Source organism: Onychomys torridus, chromosome 9 (genome assembly GCF_903995425.1).
Source record: "Onychomys torridus chromosome 9, mOncTor1.1, whole genome shotgun sequence".
Taxonomy (NCBI): Eukaryota; Metazoa; Chordata; class Mammalia; order Rodentia; family Cricetidae; genus Onychomys; species Onychomys torridus.
This window is the reverse complement of record NC_050451.1, coordinates 110864044-110886475: the sequence shown is the minus strand read 5'-3', so window position 1 is coordinate 110886475 and position 22432 is coordinate 110864044. Positions and strand designations below refer to the sequence as shown.

Sequence of the window (22432 nt, the reverse complement as noted above, 5' to 3'; positions counted from 1 at the left end):
GTTCCAGGAAATTGTTTCTTTCTTGGTTTCTTCTTTGACCCGTTCATCATTCATTAATGAGTTTTTAATCCCCTTTAGTGTGGGTGCTGACTAGAGATTTGTTTACTGTCAGTTTTAAGGCATTTTTTGTTTTGGGGTTTTTTTTGGGGGGGGGCGGCGGGGGCAATTGAGACAGGGTTTCTCCCTGTTGTTTTGGTGCCTGTCCTGGATCTCATTCTCGAACACACAGAGATCCACCTGCCTCTGCCTCCTGAGTGCTGGGATTAAAGGCATGCGCCACCACCGCCTGACGTTGATTATAATTTTAGGCTGCTTATATTGTGAAAAGTTTTTCTTGCTCCTTCAATTATGGCAGCTAGTCTTGATGTGTATATCAGTCTATGCTGGCCATCATGGTCTTTTAGGAATTCGAATGCATTGCTTCAGGCTCTTCTGGCTTTCAAACTTTCTATTAAGGAATCAGCTGCTACTCTAATTGGTTTTTCTTCATATATAACTTGGATTTTGTTTTTCTTGTAGCTTTCATTATACATTCTTTGTATGTGTATTTAGTGCTTTAACTATGATATGTTGTGGAGATTTCCTTTTCTGATCTTGTATGTTTGGTGTTATGTATGCTTCTTGTATCTGTAGGGATGTGTCTTTCCTAGTTTGGGGAAGATTTCTTTATGATCTTGTTGAAGGTCTGGTCTATGCCATTGACTTGAGTCTTCTTCCTTATCTGTGCCTATAATTCACAGGGTTGGTTTTTTTGTTTGTTTGTTTGTTTGTTTTTATGGTGTCGCACATTTCCTGTATATTCCTTTGTGTTTTTAATTTTTCCCCCTTATTTTGTCTAGATCCTCTATCTTTGATTCTTGATGTTTTCTGTTCATTCACTCTACTTGTAAGGCTTTTTGAGTTTTCTAGTTGAGTTATCGGGTTCTACAGTTCCATCCTCATTTCAGCTTCAGTGTTTATATCTCCTAATTGAATTCCTTTCTCAAAAGTCCTAGGTTGTCTTTGTTATTTCCATCAGCCTTATGTTAGTGCTTCCTTGGGCTTCACTCAGGCTTATTCTTTTTAATGTCATTGAGTTGTTTGTATCTTCTTTAAATTCCTTGAATTCTTTGATGAAATTTATGATTGTCCTGGGTTCATCTAAGTAATTCTCACTGGCAATCATTGGCAAACATTTCTATAGGGCTGGTAGGTTTTAGAGAGTAGATCCTGGCTATCTTTCATATTGTTTGTAGTTTTGTGGTATCTGGGCACATGGACTTCTTTTGTTAGTTCTGAGTCTGATATGGACAGAGCAGGTTGGGGCAGAAGAGAGGACATGTGGATGGATTGGGCCTAGAATTTTGAAATGGCTTCAGATGGACAGTTGGGGCGGAGGAGCTGAGCTAGTCTACAGGAATTGCCTCTTGGACCTAGCCTAGAGTAGGGGGGTTGATCTGGCTGAGTCGAAAGGTTGAAAGTGTTATGGGAGGGACCTTTGGGTTACGTGGTATGAACATAAAGGTAGGGTGGTTCCAGGCAGAACTATAGGGATTGATTAGAAGGGGTGGCCAAACAGAACCTGAGTACTGGTAGATGTGGGACCTGGGCTACACCTGGCAGGTTGGGGAGGATCATGGTGATTCACCTGGCTATACCGTGGAGAAAGATGTTGAAGCTCTAGCTGGGTTGGAGGGGTTGGAAATGGAGATGGAAATAGAGGGACCTGTGGTTGGTGGCAAGTAGTGTGGTTCCTGACTGGAGATCAGTTGCAGTGCAGGCAGGGGTGGCCAGACTAGGTCAGGGAACTGGATGTGGGACTTGGGCTAGGTGGGTTGTGCAGAGGGCTCATGGACAGGAGGTGACAGGGAGACTCATTGGGTTAGACTCTGGAGAAGCATGTGGGAATGCTTGCTGGGAAGACAAGTTGGATGTATTGCAGAAAGGATCTGTGGATGGTGGCAGGTAGGGTGAGTCTGTGCTAGACCCTCAACACTGTCTTTAAAATAGATATATTGCTAACAGCCCGAAAATAAACCTAATAGTGAAATGGGATAGGAGAGAGGGTCTAGAAGTAGAACCTCGCATGTATAGTTTAAAAAAAAAAAAAAAATCTGCAGGAAACTCCAAGACAATCTCGTGTGGACAGGCAGCTCTTTCAGAAAATGATACTATATATCTATATGCAAGTTAATGAAGTTAGACCTTTACATAAAAACAAAAAGTAAAGTCAAAATGGATCAAAGACCTAAATTTAAGAGCTTAAGTTAGAAAAGCCACAAGACTAGCTGAGCGTGGTGGTGCACACCTTTAATCCCAGCACTCGAGAGGCAGAAGCAGGTGGATCTCTTTGAGTTCGAGGATATCCTTGTCTACAAAGGGAGTTCCAGGACAGCCAGGGCTGTTACACAGAGAAACCCTGTCTCGAAAAACAAAAAAAAAAAAAAGAAAAAGAAAAAGAAAAGCCACATAAGCCACATAAGCCACATGACATTGGGTTTGAGAATGGTTTCTTAGATATGACACCGAAATATATAGGCAACAAAATTAAAAATAAATTGGAATACATCAAAATTTAAAATTGATGTGCATTAGCAGACATAATTAGCAGAATGACAAGGTAACCTACAGAAGTGAGAAAGTAAGTATAGATTATGTATCCAAAGAGGACAATTATCCATTCTATAAAGCATGGCACAAACAGTTTAGCAAAGACTTTGAAAAGACAGTCCTCAGAGATAAACAAATGGCCACTAAAGTACATGCAAAGATGCTGATGGTCACTATCCACTGAGGACACCAAATCAGACTCCCAGTGATATACTACTGAATACTCATGGAGATGGCCACCATCTAGAAGCAACCACTGCTGACAGAGAAGTGAGGTTGGAACCTGTGCTCTTTTTTTTTTTTTTTTTTTTTTTGGTGGTAATTCGAAAGGTACAACAGCCACAGAAAACAGTATTCAGAACACAGAAAACAATTACTGTGTGAACCAACTGCTTCTGGCTAAGTATACACAAACTTAATGAAAGCAGGATCTAAAAGAGGTAACCTGCACATCCATGTTCACAGAAGCATTCATTATTGACAACAGCCAATCCAAATGTCCATCATCAGATAAGGATAAGAAAACTGGGATGACTGTATGGTGGAATATTATTTTGTTTTAAAAAGTAAATCTGACACACTATATATGAATGAACCCTGAGGACATGTCAGGAAGTGAAACAAGCCAGCCATAAAAGACAATGCTGTCAGCTTTCACTTATGCAAAGTGGATAAGATAGCAAACCTCTCGGAGATGGGCAGTAGAATAGTGATTAAGGGAATTTTAATGGATAAAATTTGGCTACAGATCTGTTTCTCAATGGTGTATTTCCATGGTAACCCCACTACACATGGAAAAGCAGTTAGGAAGAAAAAAGTTTAAGAAAAAAAATGGTTTTCTGTTGGGTGGATTTTATCACAGTTGCGTAAAATTCTATTTGTTTTTTCATCAAAATACATTCAAAACAAATGGTGGGAGAGGAGTGCAGGAAGTAGGAGCCTTAGAAAATTGTCCCAAAGCCATATGCTACTTAGTCATGTTCCTAGTCCTGAGTTCCTGTGAGTAGCAGAGTATCAGGCCTTCAGCTCCCATTACTGCCTTGGAACCTTCTCCTGATTTGGCTTCTCATGTGTTAAATGAGGAAATGCCTCCTACCTTACAGAGCCCTGAGGTGACATACAGCAGTACTGGGATCAGTGCCCAACAGGACTCAAAGCCAAATCAAGTTTTGTTTTGTGGTGTTCTTCACCCCCTTAGGAATCTGCCAGTAATAAGACCATCACTAGGTCTGGGCCCTTGAACTTGCAGGAATTAGAGAAAAAATGTTTTGTTTTTTTATGATTTTTCGAGACAGGGTCTCTCTGTGTAGCTTTGTGCCTTTCCTGGAACTCACTTGGTAGCCCAGGCTGGCCTCAAACTCACAGAGATCCGCCTGCCTCTGCCTCCCAAGGCTGGGATTAAAGGCGTGCACCACCACCACCCAGCTTGAAAAATGTTTTTTGCTTTATAAAGTTGCCTTGCTTTAAGCATTTTATAGTTACATAAAATAGACTGGTATATCCATTCAATATACAGAGACAAAAGGAGAATAGGCAATGAAATTCTGAAAGATAGAACATGAAAGTGAGTGGTGACTGACTTAGCAGCCAGGCCACATCCATCCTAAGTTCCTGCACAGGGAGGGGCCACGGAGGCATGAGCTAGTTGCTGCTCTGGAAGTATAAGCTGTTGGTGTAGGAAGGCTTGGGGGCTATACAAGGAGCAGAGACAGACCTATACCCAACTCAGGAAGACTGCCACCTATTTATCAGTAGAACCAGGAGGTGGAGGAGGAAGTGAGGGACCATGGCAAGGAGCTTTCAGGCTGGAACTCCCGGAGCTGTTGCATGAATCTTAAAGGTACTTGTTAATAAAACTCAAACCTGAGGCCAGTTATTGTGGTGATTGCTGGAAGATCAGAGAAGCAGAACAAGCCACGGCTATCTCACCTTGCTAGTTCCTCAGGTGATCCTGTTTCCTCAGGCTGGAAGCTTCTGAGTCCTCCTCCACATGAGTCTCAGCTGAACCGTGTTGCTCCAAAGCCTGAACGCTTAACCAACCAAATGCTTCACTAACTACATGCTTTACTCACTTAGTTCCTGGTCCTCACGCCTTATATACCTTTCTCTTTCTGCCCCCACTCCCTGGGATTAAAGGTTGGGTTTCTGGATTAAAGGTGTGGGTCACCATGCTTAGCTGTTTCTAAAGTGGCCTTGAACACACAGAGATCCACCTGGCTCTGCCTCCCAAGTGCTGGGATTAAAGGTGTGCACCACCACCACCCAACTTCTGCTATAGCTTGCTCTGACCCATTTTCTAGCCACCATTTCTGGCTCTGTTCTAGTGGCTGTCTGTTCTCTGACCCCAGATATGTTTATTTCGGGGAACACACAATATTTTGGGGAACACAATACCACCACACAAAGCAATGAATACAAAGAGTCTGCTTGAATCCCCATCATCATCACTTTTCAGAAACCAAAGGGCCAGGGAATGTAAGAGCCTCATTTCAAGATACAAGAAAAGCTCAGGCATCCCAGCAAGTCCCTAGCACTCCTAAACCCCCTCAGGACAACGGTCCCTCAGTTCCCTTCCAGACACACTGTTCACCAGGAGACAGAGGATTTGTCAGCCCTGAAGAGTCCAAGGAAAAGACACCTCTAACACTGAAGTGGCTAGGGACATCCTGATGGCTTCCAGAAAAGGTGGGGCTGGGTTACCACTACAGAAACCTGAGCAGGAGGCCCATATGCAACAAAAGCACACAGAGCAGTTTTAAATTCCAACAACAACAAAACCATGCTAGAGAGGCACTCCTACTCCAGTGCCCTGTGTACCTTAGTGGAATATGCATGGCTCCAGTGCAGAAGTCAGATGCACTGGACAGAAATGGTACCCGGTCATTCAGGAGGATGGCACGTCAGGTGGAGAAGAACATGTTGGGTATGAAATGATAAATACAGGCTTTTTTTTTCCTATCCCAGCCCCACTCTGACCTCCCACTTGAGATGCTCAGGGCCTGTCTCCATATGTGGGCTGTGCTTGAGATCTTTGTAAGATCTGGATCAGTCTGCCCTGGTGGTACAGAGTGGCTGACATACCTGGCTCTTCCTACCTTAGCATTGCTGTGGGTGCTGTTTGCCAGATGTAGTGATATTCTAATGCCAGCTACTCAGAAAGCTGAGGCAGGAGGATCACCTGAGCTCTGAGTGCTTAGAACACATGGAAGATCTCCCTGCCATATACACACCATGGTACTTTGAGCTAAGGGTATAACTTAGACTCTGATTTTGTCTCACTTGGCTGACCTAGGGCTTGCTATGCAGACCAGGCTGGCCTGGAACTCCGATTTACCTCCCTCCCAAGTGCTAGAGTTAAAGGTGTGTGTCACACTGCACCTTTCCTCCAGCCCAGATTTTTAAAGTCAGTGATATTTGCTGTTCTTTCTAGGTTCAACGTTGTAACTCCAAGGCAGGCTGGCCTAGTGCCTCTTTCAGTTTTTTAAATAGCTAGAGAAAGCATGTCATAACATGAAAACAATATGAGCTTCTGTGTCCACAGGCAAAGTTTAACTAGGACATTGTGGCTTCTCTTCCTTACACTGTGGGCCAGCAGAGTCGAGTGAATGTGATGGTGTTGCCCTGAAGTCTGGAGGATGCCCCAAGGGAGCTGTTCACCTGCTGACATGCCTACTTGCTCTCTCCTCCATAGCGTCCACAGCTAGATGGCCCACATCTTCGTGTATGGCACCCTGAAACGAGGCCAGCCCAACCACAAAGTCATGCTGGACCAGTCACATGGCTCAGCAGCCTTCCAAGGCCAGGGCTGCACAGTTGAGTCCTTCCCACTGGTGATCGCCGGTGAACACAACATACCATGGCTGCTTCACCTGCCAGGCAAGGGCCACTGTGTGGCAGGTGAGATCTACAAGGTAGATGAACAGATGTTGCGCTTCCTGGATGACTTCGAAGGCTGCCCCAACATGTACCAGCGCATAGCCCTGCAGGTGCGGGTGCTTGAGTGGGAGGGTGCTGGTGGCCCTGGGGACAGCCTCCAGTGCTTTGTGTACAGTACGGCCACCTACGCACCTGAGTGGCTACATCTCCCCTACCATAAAAGCTATGATTCTGAGGGCCCACATGGGCTACGCTACAACCCTCGGGAAAACAGGTGAGGGGCTAGTGCCTCGGATGCTAACAGGATGGAAGGAGCCCACTGGCTGCCTGGCATAAGCAGAGCTTTCCTGGCTTAACATCTGTCTATAGAACATGTTGACAAAAGGTCTCTGACACAAATTTTGCAAATACTCTGGTGTTACTTACTATTGCTTGCTATTCAAGTTGCTCCTGAGTTTGTAGGTACTAGATGAGAAACACTCTGGGCTGCAGTCCCTAAATGTCAGTTACAGAGCATCCAGTCCTCCTTTTTTTAATTTGCTTTGCTCTAACCTTAAGTCGGCATCTTCTGTGACTAAAGACCTGGTTGCAGTTAGATCTCAGAAGCCAAATGTATTGATTCCCACATATGAAATCTAGAAAGAAGTGGGGGCTGGGCTGGGGTGGGGTGGGGTGGGCAGGGCACTCACCTTTAATCACAGCACTCAGGAGGCAGAGCCAGTTGGATCTCTGAGTTCAAGGCCAGCCTAGTCTACAGAGCAAGATCCAGGACAGGCACCAAAACTACAGAGAAATCCTGTCTCGAAAAAGGAAATAAAAATTTGGTGGGAAATGCTGGTTTGGGGTGCCTCAATGAAAAACACCTTCGAGAAAAGCATGCTGCACCTAGACTATGTACTCCATCCCTCTTACAGTTTCCAGATCACACACAAACTATTAAAACAGCCATTAAAATGTAAGTATATTGTTGCTGTTTGGTCTTTTTGATGTACTTACTTGGTAGAAGGTGTTTTTCATTCTAATTCAGCAAAGTCAGGAGCAGTGGCTTGCTGGGAGACAGCTGAGACCTCAGTCTTTGTTGTTGATGGGTGCCCAGCTCTCAGCAGCCTAGCCCATCTCTGCCACCTGAAGGTACAGCCCTTGGGGGTAGGCCTTTCAGAAGAACCAACACATTAGTAATTTGTTCCTCGGGCCTGACAGAAGGCTTTGCTTCCAAATACAAACAGCACTTAAAATAATGTTAGGAAGACACGAAGTACCAATTACCATCCACCTCCATCTGATAATCTGTCAGCGTATATATGCAAGTTGCACATGATTCTGCTTCTGCCTCCTAGTAAAGTAGAAAATGAATTCCAAGAATTGCAGCCCCAAATGCAGCTGCTGGCTGAGTACCCTGGTACTCCACTAAGAGCTCACTCACTCTTCAACATAATGGTGGACTGATCACTAACTGCTACTGGCACAGAAACACGACTTATTTTTAGCCCCTTTTTCTTAATTGGAAACTTGCTTCACAAAACAGAAAGGCAAAGATGGGTATCAGCTGATGGGCTGGCTGTCCTGCACACAGCAGTGAAGGTGAGGTCTCCTGGCCATAGGGAGAGAGGGAAAGGGGCCTGGACAGCATGCTTGTCATTGGCTCAGTGCAGGCAGCACCCTCTGTCAGTCTACAGACCCCCAAATGGTGATCCATCTCTCCCATCATCCCGTGTGACTTCTCTGCGGACCCACACAGAAGGGGGTATCCAGACGCTTCATCTCTGCTACCTGGTCTGAGGAATTCATGAATAATGAGCCCTAGGAATCTGTCCTGAATGATGAAAGAAGAAAGGCAATCAGATTATAAAATTGGAAGCAGAACTGGAATTTATATAAATTTTTAAAGGATCATAAGGAAATGCTAGTATTTACAGTCAATTGGCACAGCCTGTCGCCTCTGTGTATATTGTCTTCATTCAGAAAAAAAGGGCAAACTAATATTTAGACAAGTGCTTGGTTTTATTGATTTAATTTTGACACTAGGAAATCTCAGCAGAAGTACAAATCATATGTACAAGTATTTATATCAATAAAAATTTCCATTGGTGATTTTTTTGGCAGAATGTCAGTTTTGCTTCTTCTAAGGAATAAATATGATGCTGTAGAACCTGCTGCACAGGAGTGCTCCTGTAAATGCTTGAACAAATTGAGGGTTAGAGAATAATAGAAATGCTAATTAAAGCAGTGATGACTGAAAGGCTCGAAATACTTCATTCCAGCTCCACGAGCAGATCTCCTTCGCCAACTGTGTCTCCAGCTTTGCAGTGCACCGATTTCACCTTGAATTAAAATGGTTGGGGAAGAGTGAGGAACAGATGGGGACCAAGGGAGCCAGTCATCCCGATTTCTTTTGAGAAGTAAGTGGCCTTAGGCCTGAAAACGTAGATCATCTGCTCACATCTGTCTGTGTAAGGGAACCAGAGTGCAGGGGTATTCCTACAGAAGCCTGTGCTTAACTCCTCAGCCCAAGTAATTCTCAGAGAATGGAAGCTGTGGATACTCCCAGGTGCTTGATATGTCCATGCTGGTGACTGACACATTCCATCTCTGCCTCAGCCTACGGTTCTGAGACTAGAATGTGAATGTGTCATGGTAAAAACCAAAACCAATAGAAAGAAGAGATCTTTTAGCCTGACCATTTCCCTCCTTTTGAAAGAAATTAAATAATTCAATACCCTACTACAGTTGAGTGGCACAGAATGTGGAACTGTTTTATTCTTCTGATTTCTCCTGAACATAATTCTGTCTTGCTTCTCCAGATTTGTGTTCAGATTTAAAAGGAGCAGGCAGAAGACTGGAGTGCATAAGAGGTCATCATTTCCCTCCTTGGAAATGGTTGCTGAAGTCATGAACAAACAGTGGATTTGACCTAACTGGCCATATTGGCGTTAAGCAAATGAAAATGCTAGGAACTGTCCAGGTTGCCGCATAGACCTGTGCCCTGTCCCTCCACTGTGAGAAGGGACAGGCTCTTCTCTTAAACTCAAGCCCAAAGTTCCTAAGACCAGTATAAAGCTATGTAAAGCAGTGTAAATACTCAAAGGCTTTGATGGGCAGATGCTATCTAGAGTGAAGTGGATGGTGATATGTAGTATGTATTTAATTGATAGCACATTGACTAGGCTATAGAAGATCCACATTGTGGCTCTGTTTCCTCGCTGACCCTTCCAGGGATGAACTACTAGCTCCAGACCCAGCCAGGGGCACTCCTTTGTCTTACCAGGTTGAACTCCAGATGCCTCCGGACCAGGGCTGGAATGAATGAATAGGAGGGACCTGTGCTAGCTGGGTCTTGCTAAAAAGCAGACTTGCCCCAACAGCACTCCTTCAAGCAGTTCTGGGCTAAGCAGCCAGGCTGCTACTGTGGTGCTCCCCAAACAGCAGGCAAATAAGATACTCAGTTCATTGGGCCCCATGTTGCCTCAGAAATTAAGGCCATTCTGAGTTAGCACCTCAACACAGGGCCCTTGCCCTGATTACACACCCCTTCTTGGTCCCTATGACGAGGCCAAGTTCTGACCATGACACTAGTACACTGTTTGAAAGAACAAGTAAACTGAGTTTTACATGAACCAAAGCTCATATTTTTTGTGCCCATATTTTTAGAAGCTTATGATTTAACTGTTAAGACCCTGCAGGCTCATGGACACTGTCTGGCTCTCTTAATCTGCTCTAGCCTGGGCCAGTGAATCTGCAGGGGGCTTTGTAATTTCCCCATGAGGAGCAGATAGGATAATTCTAGGCCGCCTTCTGAGAACTGATCTCAGGTCTTTTGGGATAACAGACCACAAGACAGACAAAAGCTGAGTGATGCAGACTTAGTTGTGACATCTCTCTGAACCCAGTGTTCCCAAAGTGTGGCCATGGTGCAGGCCACAGTGAAGGGCATGGCCAGCCTCTGCTGCTGTCTTCACTGCCCAATCATTCTATATAGATGCTGGAAGGAGACACATTCTGAACGTGCATCTTTTTAATCACAAGAACAGCAGAACCACTGCTTTTCTGTTTTCTCCAAGTTTTCCTCTTAACTATTTTAGTGCTGACACCTCTTTTTCTGCCTGAATCATTAAGCCCCTCACATGGACATGGGGCTTCAGCTCCTCCATCTACAACTGAATTGTTCCCTTCAAGGAAGAGAAATTATCTTGAAGAGTTACATTAATTTTTGCACTCTAAAACCATTTCCTGCTGAGTCACCTAAGTCTCAGATAACTAACTGCCTCTGAGACAGATGTAAACATTAAAAATTAAAAACCCTTTCATCTGAAAGACATTAATGTGGAGAGCAATTGTGCTTTGACTACCTGAACACAACACATAGACCCCCTTCCTGGAAAGCCTCCTCTCCAGGAGGCAGACACACACTGACAGAGTGGAGTTCCTGAGTCCTAGTATCCTCCCTAGAAAAGGGACAGGTGGCAGAGATGACCCCAACGTTCTGTTTATGGAGACCAAACCATGTCTCAAAGGTGGAGAAGGTCCTACATCCATCACAGGCTAGAGTAGGCTAGTCGGAGCTTGGGGACATACCTTGCCCATTTTCCCAGCTGTCATACTGTTCTGCATTTTCATAGCTTCAATCACACAGATTTCCTGACCTTCTGCTACCTGGAAGATAGGTTAAAAATAGATATTTTAAGAACATTCCAACTGTGTAACATCCAAGAGTGAAGCCGTTAAATTATTTTCAAATGTACTGATTGGTCATGGAAACACCCACAACTTCTGATGGCTCCCACTACAGTCATCTGAGAAGCAGTAGAGAACTCTGTGTCAAGTTCTCATTAGAAAGCCTAGACTGGAAGATCACAAGTGCAGCACATGGGGCCTTCCCTCGGGCCCTGGGAGTTAGCCAGAGATGCTACAAAACCAGTGCTTTCACTTCCTGGCCATGTCTGCAACAGGCAGACACCTAAGGACCAAGGGACTCAGTGCTTGTCTGGGTTTGCTGGACAAGGAGTATGGCTACCAAAGGGTAAAGCTTTCTTTACAGGTTGATAAAAATGTTCTGCAATTGACTGTGGTGATTACACAGCTCTGCATAAACATCACCAGCAACTTGTCTGCTTTAAATAGATGATGTGTACCACAAGGAAATCAGAATTCAGTAATCTCTTACCCAAAGGTACATGTTTGCCTTTATCCTGGGAGCTGAAGTTAACAGCAGCCTAGCATTAAGGCCAACAGGACTGCTGTCCACCTACAAGAAATGCAAGTACTAACACTTATACCAAGTCCTTACAAGAAGGCCTAAGCACTCCACAGGTGCTTGTTCAAGCCCTTGTTCTGATGGCTTGGCTTTCCTCTGCCCAGTAGGGAGATCCAGGCTGAGCAGGCGAATACCTACAGAGTTAATCTGGGACGCCCGTCCAGCAGTCAACTGTGACTAAAAACCATGTTACTTATTCCTTTTTTTCTGGCCTTAATGGTTAAGCACCAAGGGTCTGGGCCAGGAGTTCTTTCTCTGTTTTGTGGAAAAGGGTCTCTTGCCCTATGAAGTGGTGGGCTGAAGGCTCCACAGAGTACTGCTGGGTATGCTGGCTGGGGCTCCTGGACAGCCACAGTACTATGGCTGTGTTGGCCAATGCCGCAGAAGGACCTGGAGAATGTTCTTTCCTGCCATCCCCAAATGATCTCCAAGTCCCCTCCTGGCTCCCTGTGTGGCACAAGCTGTCTTGCTGGCAGTGTGAGTACTGAAGCCCCGTGCATTCTTTCCTCTGCTGTTCAGGTGGTGGGCTGTGTTTTCCTGGCACGGGAATATAGGAAGAAAGGAGATGCCAAGACTTTGGTGCTGGCACGGAGGAGAGGCACTGCTGACAGGCAGGCATGGAGCACAGTGCTCACTGCCGCTTTGGATTCATCTCACCTGGCATCTGCAGTGAGGCACCGAGAAGCAGCACCTCCAAAGGGCTGTTCTTCAAAATGTGGGGGACAGGAGAAGGCAGCGCCAAGATGACGCAGATGCCCCGGCCGGAGGTGTCAGAACTGTTACTCCTTCATGCCATCATATTAGAGCTATTTCTCTCTCCTCAAAGGCAGGTAGGAGGTCAAGAAAGCCCAGAGAAGGGCAGGTGCCACTGAGGCATACAGGAAAGGCGTATGGGCCCAGCTATGGCCAGAGAAAAACTGAGAACTTATCCAGCAGCCAGGCTGAGATGTCCCTGACCCTAGCCTGCAGGTAGCAGCACAGATGGTTCCTTAGGACACCTTGAAATTCTTTCCAAAATTAGGAATCAAGTGTCTACCTCTGGGCTCTGGTCACTGTTTCCTGTCAGATGGACAAGTCTTCACCATGGGTATTTATGTGGTAGCTTTCCACATGCCCACCTGCCCTGGCTTCCTCTGTGAGCAGCTTCTGAGAGCCCAGGGTTGGTGCAGAGTCTCCTCACCCTATCCCATCGGCTTCCTAAGGGATGGGCTCACCTCACTCTGCCAACAGCTGTGCCCCCTATCACTGCTCATTTCCTCTACTCACACTGCTCACCATCTGCTGGCCAGACAGACGCAGTCCCCTGACCCATCCTCAACACACACACACACACACACACACACACACACACACACACACACACACCAGTGTCATTACCATCTTCTGTAAGAAGCATGGAGGTCTCCAGTGGTCATGGTCAGGGGCCAACAATACCCACTGAACATTAAAGGACAGCTTCACCAGGCCACAGCTCCCTCCCCACAAGGCCATGCTAGAGCTGGGGGCAGAAAGATTTGGGCCAGTTTAGGATGCCTTGCCACCATGATCATCCTCCCTGGATGGCTCTGGATGCTTGTAAGTGTGAGTGCAAGACCAAGTCCCAGATTATTTAATCTGATCAGAAATAAGAAGTCTCAAAGCTGGCATAGCCCCTGCTCCATACCCCGATTGCAATGCTGGTAATTTGATGAAAAACAAGCTTCTCCTGACGGGAAGAGGACCTGCCTTTTGCCCGACTCTCACTCCAGCAGCAATTATAGAATTGAATCATAGAATTAGACCTAGGCCCTCCATCTACTCCCCCCTACCCCCATGTTCTTCTTAGTTCCCCCACTGCTGGTCTCTTCGTATCAGCTATCTATGAGAAGAAACCCATGTCTTCCACCTCTAGCTTGCTTTCTCCTCTTAGCCATGTTTAGAGGCCATTATCTTGAGGCAGCTGTAGGAAAATGTCCCTTGGTGCCTTACAAAACAGTGATACGTTTGGTTCAACTGGATTAATGCTATACACATGCATGCAAGCATAAAGCAAGTATAAAAAGAGTTACGCAGATAAGCTTGATCTAATTTCCACTGATTTCATTCCTTGGAAACCAATGTACTACAAGCACATTAAAAAAAAAAAAAAATGCGGTCTCCAGGCTGTGACATTCACTGCTCCTAGCCAAGCTCCAGTTCTCACCAAGAGGAAGCCTCCCTGCCTGTGCTGTCCACACCTGCAGAACATGTAGCACACTGCAGCAACTTCTGGACTGCTGGCAGGCCTGAGAAGCCTGAACAGAGCCGGGCAGTCCCCGTCATAGTACCTTAGCTGGGCCAGCCCTGCAGCATGGCTGAACACACACTTCTCTAACACTTTCGTGAATCATCTGATAAAGACTTACTGATTGTGACAGGTGTATCCAGAGTTGGGCTTACTAAACGGTCACAAGCCTCGCAAGTCTTCCTGATGAACGCAGTCGGCCTGATATACTTCTTGGCTGTCTAATTGGTGCAAAGTTTGGAGACCTGAATTCCATGGCTTTCATCCGGCTTATTGCATCCTCTCCTCTGACACAGGGTCAAGGTTCACATTCGAATCAGATTATTAGAGCAGCCCTCATTAAGTAGGAGCTAGGCTTTCCCCAAACGAGTAAGCTTGTGAGAGAACTCAGCCCATTTACTCAGCAGATTTTCACATGTTTAGGGGCCTGAATGTCACCCAGCATTGCTTTGTGCTGAGGAGTTTCAGACATCTCCAGCTGATGATTAATTGTGAGTGATGGGAAATAAAATCCAGCGAAGCCAGCTGCTTGCCATGGTCGGCAAAATGACTCTAATGGAGAGAGGCTGCCAATTTTCCAGTTTTACTGGCAAGTCTTCCAAGTGTAATTAAGGGAAGTTATAAATGATATGGAAATCTATCAAGTTCCATTTATTTTCAGAGGACTCCTTTCTCAGGGGACTTTTATCTTGAAGCTTATAGTATGCTTTGTTGTGCTAATGATTTAGGCCACATCTTGGTTCTGATTAAAGCCCCCAGTCTCCTTCTACCAAGACCCCTTCACTCCTTCCACAAAGATTAAAAGATACAAAACCTTCTCCAGCACATGCCCCCTCTCAGAAAACACATTCTGACTGGGACCCACATGGCAATGTATCATTCGAACTACAAACTGCCTTCACCCTAAGAAAGCTCAAAGTACAGGGTGGGGAGGAGAAGGCTCTCTGCCAAACATAAAAGGAAGCCCCTCAAAGTGGAGCCTCGAAAGCTGTGCTTGAGAACAGACATTCATCAGAAGGTGCTGTAGCCCACTAATGTTATTTGATTTGGAATAAAAGCATGAAAATGATGGCAAAGGCCTAAAATTGGAGACGTAAAGGATGGCTGCACAGTGCTCCATTTCTCAATTTCATCCTTCAGAGCCACAAAATGGGGGTGATACAGTGACTGGATGAGCTTTACAGTAACAGCTGTGGTCTTCCCACACAAGGGAGGCCCTTCTAATGGGCTGAGGTCTGTTTGCAACAGACGGGGAGGAACAAAACAAGGTTCCCTATTAAGGGTGCATAGTCGTATTTCTGAAGGAGAAAATCGTTATGGGAGTTGGGTTTCCTTTAAGATGGTCCCTACCCTCTTTTGTCATCCAAACCCAAGGCTGTGTTAAAAGTGCTGTTGCTTAAAATACAGGCCAGAAGATGCAAATGGCGTCGAGTTTGTGCCCACCCTCCCCCCAGAAGCCCACTCTCTAGCAACTGTAAAGAATGCAGAGGAAACTGTGCCAGTGGCATATGGCTTTCTACTGTGCTAAACATTCATACAAAAGACAGGTTCATCAGTCATTGGAGTATCCGGATAAAAAATTAGCTCCTGATGGATGGTATTTTGAGCTTACCTGCTGCTAGTACATTACCAGAGAAACACGGGTTTTGAAACCCACATGACATTAGAAACTGCAGACCATGAAACACGACCCATGCAGGAGCACATAATGCACGGCAGATTATACAAAATAATAAATAAGCTATTTAAACCCTCTGCCTAAAATCGGGCCCGCTGCAAGGAGCCCGGGTCACTTCTACGCAGGCCAATTAATGCACAGCATCTGCTGTGTGGAAGCAGGGCACGGAGCACTTCCGAACGATTCCGGCAATTAAAAGAAAACTGTTTCCTGCCTGTTCAGACAGCAACTGTTTCCCTGCAAGAGTGAGCACCAAGTCGGTGCGCAGCTGAAAAATCCAGGCCCCTTTTGGGGAAGAGGCACGGGGATGGGGGTTGTGGTGAACCTTTATGGAAAAGAGCCTTCTTTTGTTGTTCTGTGCTCTAAGCTTTTCTGCCAAGTGAGACAGAAGGCTCGGAGGGCTTATGGGCCCACTGCAGTCTCCCCTTCTGCTGTGTGGGTCCCCAAAACCAGGGATCCACATCAAACCTCCTGACTGTACCACACAAGTGAAAATCCCCCCCATTTCACATTTAAAGGCTTACCACTTAGAATATAGGTGTGTAGCACAGTAAGTCCCTGAGGTCTAAAGGAGGCAGCCTCAATTTACAAAAAGGCAGGCTAGAATATGGTTATTCTAACTTCCTTTAAATCCTGCTAAATCAGGATATGTCCTCATCCTCCTTCCTGGAGGAAGAATGTGTACCTCACGGAAAGACAGAGACGACTGGACCCCGGGAGATTGCCCTATCTGAGCAAGGATGGGACTGGCTCAAATTACAAAGAGGATGGGCAGTGGACAGAATTGCTGACCCTCATCTGGAGGTACTCCTGCCCAGCTCACTCAATCTGAAGGGTAAAGGAAGGGAGAGACCACATTTTTAGCATGCCTGAGGGCTCTAAGACTCAAGCCTGTGGTGTCTGCACAGTGGTGCCCCTGGCTTTGCCCTCATACCCCTTAGAACTGTGCAGTGGGAATGTGTGTGGGTAGGGGTAGGGGGGAGTGCTCAGGAAGGAATCCAGATTGTGGCCAATGTAAATGAAGTCCAGGTTTTGTAAAAAAAATTCCTTAAAATGAAGAAAAACATGACTCCCTACTGCCCTCTAACTTAGCTTAGCCAACGCCCATAGTTACAAAGAGAAAAAGTTGAAACTGGGATGTTTTACAGACCCTACAAGAGGCCAATCTGATGTGTTACCTTTGTGAATCCAGTAGATTGTTTTAAAGGACTCGATGATGTATGACCACTTCTCTCTCAGCAATATGTGTGTGTGTGTGTGTGTGTGTGTGTGTGTGTGTGTGTGTGTGTGTAGTCAAAAGAAAAGGTATCTTGAATCTTGGTAAGGTTGAGAATGGTCATCCTTAAAAACACTACAAAGATAACAGGCACTCTCCTCCCAGGAAGACCATTCCTTGAAAAATAAACTCATTACCAAGCCTGCACAAGACTTTTATAAAGATTGACCATCAAAACATTTTTATCTTATGCTGATAATTTACATTATATTAAATTACAAAAATAAAAAACCCAAATGTTAGCCACAACAAAAATACCCCTAAACATTTCAAATGAAATGTTATGTGGAAAAATGATTGAAAGGCCAAGTTGAGGAGAGTCCTTACTTCTGAAGAAGATGAGGCAGGAATTAGATTTGTAGAGGGTCATGGGGCAACTTCATGGTATGTACATTTTATTGCTAGTAAAATCTGAAGCAAATAAGGTGAGCAGAGAGTACACAGGTGCTTGGGAGATGATCCTCCTAACTTTCTGGATGCTTCATAATTTAGAGGCTTACAAGTATTTCTGAGTGTGTGACTCTGTGTCTGTGCTGATACAGTCTGCAGTTTGGGTGCAAAACTGGCTTCTCTTCAAACTGCTTAAACAGTCACTGCTATAAAATATGTAAATTAATTATTGCCATCATTTTCTGATTGTAAATCAGGGTATGCCTGGCTCATCTGCCAGAGAAAGGCAGTAATGAATGCTGGGCTGCAAGAAGCACCAGTGTGCAATGCCAGACACAGGGGTATCTAGAGGACCAACCTAACCCTCGTCGTCTAGAATAACTAAATGCTCTGGAGTTTTCAATGCTGGCTCTTTGAGCAGTGAAAAAGAAGTCTCTTGCCAAGTTCATGTGCTCTTTCCACAAGATTAGCTGCTGCAGGCTCAACTACATGAGCTTTGGAGACAACAGGCTGCAACTGAAGCTCTGCAGTGGAGCACCTGTGTGTCCTGTCTCCTGGTCACACCTCTGCCGAGGTACCCCCCCTCCAAAAGCACATAGAAGGAAGAAAAGGCTGGTGAAACTGGGTGACATTATTACTGCTTTCATTTTCTGCCCAAGGCATTGTCCCAGAAAGCAACAGTCCCAAACCCCAACTGCCTTTTTGCTAAATGCCAGTTTTGGGACCAGGTGGAGTGGCCTCATCTTGGGTCCATAATAATTCACTGACTTGCAAATGTGAACAGGCTTAGGGGCAAGAAAGCAGAAACGGGCACTTACATCACAGTTTTATCTCTTGATGTTGAAAACCCCTAAGTCAGAAATGTAAAACTGTCTTCTGAGTTGTATCTCCCTAATTTCTGATGCAGTAAGGGGAATTCTTTCTGATGCAGATTTTTAAGTGAGTGCTGAATCTGAATATAGCTCAAAAGAATCCTAATTAAAAGCAATATTTAAAAAAATCTTATCTTGGGTTGGCTCTTTTTTATTAGTTTTTTTTTTTTTTTTATCTTACTCCAAAAGGCTAATGAAACAAATATGCTCATAAGGGCTTTATTTTATTCTTTAAAGACAAATGTAGCAACTTAGTCTAATGTTCTCTTGTGGCAGATGTGTACTGCACCAACATGCTCAAGGAACTTTAAATATTTTTGTTAATGATAAAAGTTTTTTAAAAATCAAGTCATAATAACATTTTATAAAAGAAGTATTACAGTATTTGATTAGCATTATATCAATAGAAAGTGGAAATAATGGTCACTATAAAAATTAAATTTATTTTTGAATTAAATTTATGATTTGTTTGCAACTTACATCCCTTCTACATACATTAAAGACCCCACCCTATTACCTTGTGGAAAGTGACTGGGTGCTGCATCTTACATTAAGTAGATTGAAGCATTAGGAACTCTTGCCATGTGGATCCTAAGGGAGTATTTTGAATAAAATTCAACTCCAGTGTTTAGGGCAAGAGAAGATTTCAAATGAAGCGGTTCTAAGACTTTCCTAGGAAAGCCCTATGAAGGTATTATCTCTTCTATACAACCACCCAAATCCTTCTTTTTCAGGTTTTAAAACACTCTTCAAATTGTTTAGTTTTTAAAAAGCAGCTGAAATTTGTTACTTAGAATGTTATATGTTACCTCTGCAAAAGAAACCCACTATTCTGTTATAAAGTCTTATTAAAAGATTAGTAAACCATGAACAAAACTGAAAAGAAAAACAGGAGTGCTTGCTTAGCCTTAGTTATTTTTCCTGAAAACACACAGAAATGATGGTTTTTTGGAGTTCATTGAGGACCCTCGAAAGGGATAAAAAGACATGTATGTTACACCTGGCCAGCCACATACATGCACAGACATAGCATTTGTAAAGAAGGTGAACTCCAAGAATTCCAACTTTAAGAGCACATACAACAGACCATATTCTCTGCAAAAACACCCTGCAGCCACTCTCTAACACACACACTGAATGGGTGGTAGGTACTTTTAATCCGATAGCTCCCTATGAAGCAAGACTAGCTTCAGACTGACTGTTCCCTCTTGCTGATCGCTTGGCTTTCCCAACTTGCTGACCACAGAGTGGCAAGTAGGAAGGCCAACAGTGATGCCAGGAGACGGCATATGTCAAAAGGTAAGACGGCAGCACTGGCACTGCCTTGCTTGATCTCTCTCTACTTACTGCCAGCTAATCAGTCACAAGTGGGCAAATGGAGGCCAGGATGGCAGCCTCCAAAGCCAGAGCTGACCCCCCTCCTCTCTGCCCATCTTGGACTCAGGTGTCAGAAAACTAGGACTGAAGGTAAACACTTCTTATGATGGTGGAGGAACACAAATGTGATTTTCTAATTAAAGCCACACAATTAAGACTGGCAAGCTCAGGCTGGCAGTATATAGACTGGGTGGCTTCCAGAAAAACAAAACAAACAAACAAAAAAAGAAAGAAAAGCCTGCAGGGTAGAGGGAACCAAAAAACCTTCACAGTTAGTTCACTAACCTGCACATTTTGACACAGAGATTTTACTGACTACTCTTATAATGCAGTGTAAGAGTTTGTGATTGTTAATGCCAAGACCAAGGAAGAGCCTGCTTTCAATCCCAACCCTGTATGAAAACTAGGAGACATCTCCAGAACTCTCAGTCAATTTCTAGCTTTCACATCTCTCCTCTCCTACAGCCTGACACTGTTATCAGGTAGCTCCTTGTTGGCTGTTCTTCTAGGAATATCCATGCCTTATAAGTGAATGCAGCAAGGCAGGGGTGCCTGGCCCTTTTTTGTTTTTCTACAAAAACTGGTAATTTTCCTACATCACCAGGGGAAGCCACCCTTAAGTAAGTTTCCCAGCTTCATGTTAATTTGGGGACTCATCATTTGAAACAACCAAACTTGATTGTTTTTACTCTTTTTCTAGATGCTAATATCAACTCCATGAGTTTTTCTCAATATTAACATGGTACTTTATTAATAAAAAAAATCAGGTGCCACTTTAACATGATCATTACAGAAAATTAGGTAAATTCCAATGGCGTCACTCAGATAAAAAATAGAATCAGCATAGAGCCCATGAAGGTCTACCTCATGTGGCTGTTATTTTCCTACAGAAGTAAAAGCACAAGGACTTAAGGGCCTCTCAAAATCTCCCAGTTGCGTCTTAAATATTTTTTTTTTTTTACTTTTGCTGCTAAGCTGCTGATTTTTAAGAAAATGTATGCATCCTACACATTTGTTCACAGCAAGTTATGAGGCTGGGCAGATGAATTCCTCAAGCATGCTTCCTATACAGAGGGCTGGGGAATAAGTAGCAATTGAAGTAAAATGATTCTGTAAACCCCGAATTTGAGAAAGAATGTCTGCCATCATTTCTGTTCCACTCCCACACCACTTGGGAGGAGGTTCTCAGAGGTACTGTCACTAACACAACTCAGATGTGAAGCAGGTAGACAGAGTGAATGCATAACCTACTGTCCATAGCATCCCATGGTTTAGGAGAGGCTACAGAGGGCACTGTATTTGCCATTATTCTGTAGGGAACGTCTGAACCCAGCATGTCCCTCAGACAGAAATGCTCTTACCATGTCTCCAGGCTTGACAGAAACGGCCACCACCACTCCAGGCATCGGGGAGCGCAGAATGCTGCTTGTGTCCTCGGTTACTTTTTCAAGCATGAATTTGTTCAGTTCTGCTGCAAGTTTGGTTAAAATGTGCACTTTGTACTTGAAAGAGAAAAGCATAAAGGAAGTTAAATGATGAACTTAACTTCCAAAACAGTACTTTTCAAAATCTGGTTTTATCTTTAAATTAAAGTTACAGTAATATCCTTTAAGTCAAATATTCTAAAACCCTGCATACAACATCATTTATCTCTGGAGCATATTGAACCAGGGTTTTTTTTTTTGTTTTTTGTTTTTTTACAAAGGAAACTACAGGTTATTAATTAATGATATATAAAAAAGCATCATGGATCTTTAAGAAAACCATCTCAGAGCTTTGCTTGAGGAACACTCCACTGCACACAAAGCAGAGGAAGTCAAACCTCAGTCCAGCAGCTCGGGGATAAAGGCAGTGACACTGTATGCACACCAGTAGATGGCAGCAAATTGCTGTCACAAACTCCTATGCCTCTAGAGCAGCTGCACAGGGCAGATCAATACATTGAGACAAAGGCTCCAGTCTTCATTTTGAGAAAAAAAAAAAAAGGAAAGAAAAGTCTGTAGCATTCAAATATTTCTCAGTGACATAAAATGTAATCACATCAGAAATGTTTTTCTTTTTAGGCACATTATCACGTAGCCTTTTCTGATATGACAGAAGAAAAGACAAGAAATGAAAATACCTTCTAGGTTGAAACTCGATGCTATCGAGATTTTTAAAACACAGAAAATGCCATGCACAGCAGTTTTCATGGCATCTTTATGTGGGTGGCTCACAAAGGTGGAGGGCCAATGAGTCCAGGCAAGCCTAACACTTCTAGTAAAGACAATTCCTACTGGACAGGAAACATCCCAGATAAATGTGGATAAATATATGAACCAAAATTTGCTCACAAAAACATGCTTTGAAGTGGGGAATTGGAGCCAGTGCCAGGTTTCTGGTTCCCACCAGATCCAGTCTCTCCGGGAAAGACAGAAGCAGCACCCACTGGGCAGCTCCATTTTGTTGGAGGAAGGCTGCTCTAACTCAAAGCCTCCTGTGGGCATCGTGCTAGCAGGGAGGCTAAGGCAGAATCTGATTCCCACTTTGATGCTGCATGGGGACAGTGGCAATCTCCAAGTGGCTCTTTACAGGGCCTATCTGAAGTGGGTGGGGGAGGCCCCACAGAAGAGCTTTGATGGCCTAGGTTCCAAGCGACACTGTGACAGGTTGAATAATAACATCTTCTGCATGTTTCTTTACTCCTGAACGTGTGTTTTGCAATCAAGACATAGATGTGTCTGCCAGTATCTGAAGGATATGATTCTTAAGTGAAATTACAGCACAAATAAAAGCTTTTTGCTCCTATTAAAATTCATCTGAGTCATAAGTGGCAAAGGAAAAAGCACGCTGCTGTCAGTCTAACAAACATTCTGGGCAG

The 22432-nt window shown here is 44.3% G+C and overlaps 2 protein-coding genes across 7 annotated transcripts in view; one reads left to right on the top strand and one right to left on the bottom strand.

Annotated features, from left to right (window-relative positions):
* Positions 1 to 7142, top strand: part of Ggact (gamma-glutamylamine cyclotransferase) — a 30108-nt gene extending 22966 nt beyond the window's left edge. For both annotated transcript variants that reach the window (XM_036199585.1, XM_036199586.1), the window contains one exon: positions 6281 to 7142. In XM_036199585.1, the coding sequence (XP_036055478.1) occupies positions 6294 to 6743 (450 nt within the window). In that variant the 5' untranslated portion in view covers positions 6281 to 6293 and the 3' untranslated portion in view covers positions 6744 to 7142. The remainder of the gene's footprint in view (positions 1 to 6280) is intronic.
* Positions 1 to 22432, bottom strand: part of Pcca (propionyl-CoA carboxylase subunit alpha) — a 387394-nt gene that overhangs the window by 30939 nt on the left and 334023 nt on the right. For 2 of the 5 annotated variants that reach the window (XR_004945920.1, XR_004945921.1), the window contains exons 22-24: positions 20934 to 21074; positions 11038 to 11115; positions 7462 to 8786 (exon numbers count right to left, since the gene is read on the bottom strand). Coding sequence is in view for 3 of the 5 variants with exons in the window: in XM_036199582.1 (XP_036055475.1) it covers positions 8718 to 8786; positions 11038 to 11115; positions 20934 to 21074 (288 nt within the window). In the remaining 2 variants the exon portion in view is untranslated. Of the gene's footprint in view, positions 1 to 7343; positions 8787 to 11037; positions 11116 to 20933; positions 21075 to 22432 lie in introns of those variants that run through there. The other 3 variants (XM_036199582.1, XM_036199583.1, XM_036199584.1) reach the window with 3 other exon arrangements.